The following is a 7,366-nucleotide window of genomic DNA, read 5'->3' as shown; positions in this document are numbered from 1 at the left end:
TTAGATGATCCCAATTTTGTTGGCAACATCCAAAGCATCATAATCAGGAGATGGCTGAACATACGCCTTCTTCTCTCCATCAGGCCGAATCAGGGTGTTGAATTGGGCCACGTCAATGTTATAGAGCTTCTTCACAGCCTGTTTGATTTGGTGCTTGTTGGCTTTAACGTCCTTAGTGAACACAAGCATGTTGTTGTTGTCTTCTATCTTCTTCATGGCCGGCTCAGTGGTCAGCAGAAACTTAATGACAGCATAGTGGTCAAGTTCATTTCTCCTGGGGGTGCTCTTCCGAGGATATTTGGGTTGCCTCTGGAGTTGCAGTGTCTTGGGCCACTGGAAGGTTGGTGACATGTAGATCTTCTGTTTTTTGTGGCTGTGGACACCTTTCAACACTGCCTTCTTGGCCTTCAAAGCCTTGGCTTTGGCTTTAGGAGTGGCAGGAGCTTCCTTCTCTGCTTTCAGTGCCATCTTGTGAAAAAGTAATTTTGTATTTTTAGTAGAGACAGGGTTTCACCATGTTTGTCAGGCTGGTCTCAAACTCCTGACCCAGGCTGGTCTCGAACTCTTGATCCACCCACCTCGGTCTCCCAAAGTGCTGGGATTACAGGTGTGAGCCATTGCGCCCAGCCTGCACCATTTTGTATTTTCACTGGCAGTGTATGAGGATTTTGATTTCTCCACATCCTCTCCAGCACTCACTGTTATCTGCTGATTGGTTATAGTCGTTCTAGTGGGTGTGAAGTGACATCTCATTGTGGATCAATTTACATTTTCCTAGTGACTAGAGATGTTGAGCGCTTTTTAATGTGCTTATTGGACATTCATGTATGTTCTTAGGCCAGGCACAGTGGCTCACGTCAGCACTTGGGAGGCCGAGGAGAGCGGGTCGTGAAGCTAGGAGTTTGAGACCAGCCTGACCAACATGATGAAGTGTTGGGAACAGGCCCCAAAATCTGGCCATAAACTGGCCCCAGAACTGGCCATAAACAAAATCTCTGCAGCACTGTGACATATTTGTGATGGCCATGAGGCCCATGCTGGAAGGTTGTGGGTTTACTGGAATGAGATTTTATCCATTTTAATGAGTTACTAGCTGCTAATCTGTCTGCAGCTACTTCAAGCACTCCAGTTCCTGGCACTAAGGTCAGGTGTGCCTGGGATGCTTTAAATATTTGTCCTTTTAATTTTACAGTTAAATTTTTTTTTGAGATGGAGTCTTGCAGTGTTGCCCAGGCTGGAGTGCAGTGGCACAATCTCGGCTTACTGCAGTCTCCGCCTCCTGGGTTCACACCGTTCTCCTTCCTCAGCCTCCCAAGTAGCTGGACTACAGGTGCCTGCCAACATGCCCAGCTAATTTTTTGTACTTTTAGTAGAGACGGGGTTTCACCATGTTAGCCAGGATGGTGTCAATCTCCTGACCTCGTGATCCACCTGCCTCGGCCTCCCAGTGTGCTGGGATTACAGGCGTGAGCCACCGCACCCGGCCACTCTGTTGTCTTTTAAAAATATTGAACTTATTTAAATAGAGACGGGTCTTGCTATGCTGCCCAGGCTGGTCTCAAACTCCTGGGCTCAAGTGATCCTCTTGCCTCGGCCTCTCAAAGTGCTGGGATTACAGATGTGAGCCACCGTGCCCTGCCCTGCTGTCTTGTTTTGGGAGGTTCTTCCTCCTTTCACATCATCCCCTCTATTCCTTTACATTCTGAAAATCCGTACTCACCAGACCCTCTTCTTTGAACCTCCTCCTAACTCCTGCAGAGTTAATTATGCCCTCCTCTGTATTCTTTCAGAGCGTTGTATGCACCTATAATATTGCATGCATTGTCCTATAAGTATTTGTCATTTTTACTCACTCTGAGTTCAGCATTTATACTAGATTTATCTTAAATGCTCTTATAAATGTCAGCATATAGAAAATATTTGTTGTACTCACTAGAATTAGGATTTATCTATAAGCCTCCTTGCTTTTACTAGATCACTTTCTAATTTGTCAGTTTAAATGCATTTTTAAGAGAACATTCTTAAAAATAACATTTTAAAAGTGACAAAGTAACATGTTTATTTCAGAATATATTAAATATTTCAGAATATATTAAAAAACCCTTAGAAGAAAAGAAAAATTATATCTAAATCTACCATCTGGATATGTTACCATTTTGATGTATGCCCTTTCAGTTTTATCTGTGCATTCATATGTTTTTGTCTATGTACACATACATATGTGTATAGATATGTGTATATATGTGGTTTACACATACATAACTGTATAATCTGGATATACTTAACTCCATTATCCATATCATTGGATATGTCTAAAGCAATGTTATCTATGCTCTTTATAACCTGTCTTAATTTTTTTATATTTAATTAATATGGATACATACTAGTTGTACATATTTATGGGGTACCTGTGCTATTTTGATGCAAGCATACAATGTGTAATAATCAAATTAGAGTAATTGGGATATCCATCACCTGACACATTCATCAATTCTTTGGGTTAGGAACATTCCAATTTCACTCCGTCGGTTATTTTGAAATATATAATATTGTTAACTACAGCCACCCTATCGTGCTACCAAACACTAGATCGCAATCATTCTATCTAACTGTATTTTCCTACCCATTGTCCATCTCCCTAACCTGTCTTTTGTAGCTTAGGCCAACTCCAGCCTGACACCTGTTGCTGTAAGTTTTCACTGGAACTCAGCCAGGCTGCTCATTTGCGTATAGTTTGCATATTATCCAGGGCTGCCTCTGTGCAGCAAGGCAGAGTTGAGCAATTGCTACAGAGACCCCATGTATGGCTCACAAAGCCTCAGTTATTTCCTCTTGGATCCTGTACCGAGAAAGTTTGCTGAGCCCTGAGTCAATCATCCCACATTGACTGGGTAGCTCCCTATACAGGGCTAGGGAGAGAGGGAAGTGCAAGTCACTCTGCGTGTCTTGGAGCTGCTTTCTATCTATGGGGAGGGAAACCCTCACAACTGTTCTTGGGCGTGGTACGTGCTGCATTACCAGCAGGGCTGCATTACCAGCTATTGGAGCCCAGAGGAGAAGGGATTAGTTCTGCCTGGAGGGATTTCAGGAAGGCTTCTCAGAAGAGGCCAGGTTTGAATTGCACCTTGAAGAATGAGGCAGACATAACAGACCATTACATAACAAGCCAGGAGATTGAATCAGTAATAAAAGGTCTCCTATCACAGAAAAGCCCAGGATCTGATGGCTTCACTGCTGAATTCTACCAAACATTTCAAGAAGAACTAGTAACAATCCTGCTCCAACTTTTCCCAAAATCTGGGAGAAAATTATGAGGCCAAAACCAGAGGAGGACGCTACAAGAACATTACAGGCCAAGATCCATGATGAACATAGATGCAAAAATCCTCAATCTAATACTAGCAAATCGAATTCAATAGCACATTAAAAAGATCATTCACCATGATCAAGTGGGAGTTATCTCAGGGATACAAGCGTGGTTGAGTGTACACAAGTCTATAAATAGGACATGCTACAGTCATAGAATGGAGGACTAAAACCATAGGATCATCTCTGTGGATGCAAAGAAAGCATTTGACAAAATTCAACATTCTATCATAATGAAAACTCTCAACAAATTTGATATAGAAAGACTGTACCACAATGCAATAAGGCTGTATATAGCAAGCCCAAAGCTAACATCATACAGAATGGGATAAAGTTGTAAGCTTTTCCTCTAAGATATGTGTACCCCCAGGTGCACTGCAGCACTATTCACAATAGCTGAGAAATGGAATCAACCTAAGCCTACATCAGCAGATGAATGGATAAAGGAAATGGGGCATATATATAACAATGGAATATGATTTAGGCTTTAAAAAGAAGGAAATCCTGGCCGAATGCAGTAACTCACACCTGTAATCCCAGCACTTTGACAGGCTGAGGCAGGTGGATCACCTGAGGTTGGGAATTCGAGACCAGCCTGACCAACATGGAGAAACCCCGTCTCTACTAAAAATACAAAATTAGCCAGGCATGGTGGCGCATGCCTGTAATCCCAGCTACTTGGGAGATCGAGGCAGGAGAATTGCTTGAACCTGGGGAGGCGGAGGTTGTGGTGAGCTGAGATTGCAAGATTGCACTTCAGCCTGGGCAACAGGAGCAAAACTCCATCTCAAAAAAAAAAAAAAAAAAGGACATTTGTGACATGAATGAATACGAAGGGCATTCATAACATTAAGCAAATAAGCCAGAAACCACACAGAAAAGCAAAACCACATAGTGTCACTTACGTGTGGAAGCTGAAAAAGTTGAACTCATAGAAACAGAGAGTAGAATGGTGGTTATCAAGGGCTGGGGGTGCAGGTTGGGGAGATGCTTGTCAGAGTTAAGCAGGAGGAAGAAGTTCCAGAGATCTGCTGTATAACATGGTGATTAGAGTTAACAACACCACAGTGCAGACAGGAAAATTGTGAAGAGAGTAGGTTTGAAGTGTTCTCACCACAAAAAATGGTAAGTGTGTGAGGCCATGCATGTTACATAACTCAGTGTGCTCATATTTGAAAAACACTACATTGTGCACCATAAATATCCAAATTATATCCAAAATATATCCAATTTTTCTTTTTTCCTTTTTTTGAGACAGAGTCTCACTCTGTCTGCCAGGCTGGAGGGCAGTCATGCAATCTCAGCTCACAAACAAAAACCAATTAGAGGGAACAGCATGAGCATGGAGAACCTTTTCACTGCAGGGCCAGCTGTTGGGGCCACCTTTTGGGTAGATGAGAAGGTGCTGACTCCGTGGAGTGAAATCAAGGGGCAGAGAAAAGCCCTCTGTATGCCCTGGAAATGCTCCCATGGCCGGAGCATCCTCCCATTTCATGGATGCTTGCTGTCGCGTGTTCCTGCAGAGCCTGCGATGACTGCTGCCTGGGGACTGCGATGCAGTCATGTTTTATAAAACACACGGAAGCACTGACGAGCCAGGTTGCGTGAACTTTGGGAAAATCGTTTATCCGGTGATTCTTGGACCCCTTTGGAGACTCAGGGCCCTTTGAGAAGCTGGTGAAAGACACATTTGCACAGGATTTTGCACACAATCCCGGAGAGTCTCAGGCCCTGTGAAACTCATCCCTAATCCCCAGGTGCAGAACTCCTCTTTATGCTGCTGCAGTTTATGCCTTAGTGAGAAAGAATGACTAAGAACAAGGTTTAGCTGGGGTGATGGGGAGTGCAGATTTCTGCGGGGAATAGGGATGTGAGAAGGGGCTCTGAGGAAAGAAGAGGCGCAGAGAAAGAGAGCAGTGTGACCCAGGAGACCTCCGTGTGACCTTGACACACTGGCTCAAGGCCTAGGCTGGTCAGAATGCACGTGTCCTGAGTGGCCCTGCCCCCTTTGTCAAAGGCCACTGTGCGTGGGGAGAAGTTTCTGGGGCATCTCCGTAGGACATGCCCTGTGTGTTGGATGGACAAGCAAGCTACGTTTCTCAGCAGTCACTGCAAAAGACGACGGGGAGACAAATCATGGAGCAGTCATGAATCCTGGCGCGACTTGGCCATTTCCTGGAGGGTGACCCTGAGACCCAGGGCACTCGCTAAGAACTCTCACCGCCTTAACTCAGTGATGAGCCGTCTTTCCTGCGCGCAGGTCTTTGCGCGGTGCTGTTACACCTCTGTCCTCACAGCAGCCCTGGAAGGAGCATGCACAGGAGGCAGTGTGGCCAGGCTTCCTGTGCAGACCACTGGTGTTCAAGTGGTATTTACTCGGGGTGAGGGCTTGAGCTGATCCCTCGCCTTTCTGGAGCCACCTCCTTCTCATCTGTAAAATGGTAACAGCGCGCCTGCCTCCCAAGGGTGGGACGAGGCTCAGTCAGCAGGATGGCCATGAAAGCACAGTGTGGAGCCGCATCCGTTTTCTCTTGATGTGTCACAAATTACCAAAATATGTACTCTTCATGATTGTAGGACTGAATTCCCTGTTCTCCAGCTGGATGTCAGCCAGGGCCAACTCTCACCTCAAGGAGGCCACTCATATTCCTTGCCCTGAGGCACCCTCCAGCTTTGGAGCCAGCAATGCTTCCTCGTTGGATCCCTCTTGCCCTTGAGTCTCTCTGCCTTCCCTTCCTCTGACCTCTAGGCCCAGATGTAGAGCAGCTCATGTGGTTAGGTCAAGCACACAGGGATCATCCCCCTATATAAATGTCAACTGCAAAATCCCTTCCCATCAACACTGAGATTACTGCGTGACTAACTGACAGAAGATGTGTGTATACCAGGGCCCTGGAATTTTGGGGGCCATCTCAGAATTCTGCCTCTGTTAGGCCGATGTTATAGGATTTTTATTTGCATTTTAAAATCATATTCCATTGTTAAATATATGCCACAATTTCTTTATCCATTTGTCTGTTGATGGATGCTTAGATTGACTCCTGTTTCTTTCAGGTCACCCAACACTTGCAGTGTTGGATTCCCTTAAGGTTTTCTTGGAGTAGTGAGGTTCTTTGAAAATAAGTGCAGGGTCTTGGAAGAGGGGTCCAGTCCTGGTTGTGTTGAGCGACGGGAGAGCGGCACCCTGGTCCTGCCTTGAAGGCTCGAGAGGGCCATGTGAAATCATAAGGGCTTGGACCAACCTCGAAGACATGAGGAAGGAATACTTCCCTTGAGGCTGTGGAAAGGGCTGGGACGACCTGTCCTGACTCTGTCCTTGTGCACACAGTGCATTTGCCAGCTGGCCGAGACTCTGGCTCTCAGTGGCTGTGGAGGTGTTAACTTGGAGTCCCAGCTGGGGAATATCACAGGGGTGCTGTTCCAGCTGGTGGGTGCGGCAGGCCGGAGGCATCCTGTCCTTGCCCTCTCTCTTCTTTGGTGGTGATGACTTCCCCAGACCAGATCACCATCTCCAGACGGTACAGGGGTCTTTGACATGGTGACCTTTGCTGCACACATTGCAGGCTTCTCTGAAACAGGCAAATGCCTGGATTCTGGGCACAGAGTGGGACGTTTTCCATGAGGTAACTTGGATACATCCTGTGTGCTTTCTGGGGTGACAAGCCTCTGTGGCTCCCCCTGGACTCTAGGGAAAAGGCAGAAGGTTCAAGGCCCTCCTTCAGCCCGTGGGAGGTGCCAGGTCTTCTGTGTTGTGGAGTAGGCAGAGGACAATTAAACATTTTGTAAAAGGATGATGCCTTCCTTGTATTTAATTGGCTGGCCTCTGTCTTGTTCCTTCTGGGGCTGGGAGTGGATTCCTGGGCTCCACTTTTCTGCTCTCCTTACAGCCTGGTGCCATGCACTGCATGGCTTCATGCCTCAGTTTCCTCCTCCACATGTAGGATCCCTGGTTTCCATCCTCCTGGGCCTGAAGGCCTTGGTCTCCCTACAGATAAGTGGC

The 7,366-nt window shown here is 46.1% G+C and overlaps 1 protein-coding gene across 1 annotated transcript; it reads right to left on the bottom strand.

Moving 5' to 3' along the window:
• Window positions 1-5,349, bottom strand: LOC100970801 (large ribosomal subunit protein uL23-like). The gene is made up of 2 exons (XM_034935180.2): window positions 2,644-5,349; window positions 1-2,343 (listed from the first exon to the last, which is right to left on the bottom strand). The coding sequence occupies exon 2, from the start codon at window positions 466-468 to the stop codon at window positions 1-3; it is 468 nt and encodes a 155-aa protein (XP_034791071.1). The 5' UTR covers window positions 469-2,343; window positions 2,644-5,349.
• Window positions 5,350-7,366: the final 2,017 nt, after the last annotated feature.

The sequence above is a fragment of the Pan paniscus genome, chromosome 10, assembly GCF_029289425.2.
Source record: "Pan paniscus chromosome 10, NHGRI_mPanPan1-v2.0_pri, whole genome shotgun sequence".
NCBI classification, from domain to species: domain Eukaryota; kingdom Metazoa; phylum Chordata; class Mammalia; order Primates; family Hominidae; genus Pan; species Pan paniscus.
This window is presented reverse-complemented; position numbering and strand designations above follow the sequence as displayed.

Excerpts from the sequence above, each read along its gene's own strand:
- LOC100970801 (XM_034935180.2), bottom strand. The coding sequence starts at position 468 with ATGGCACTGAAAGCAGAGAAGGAAGCTCCTGCCACTCCTAAAGCCAAA.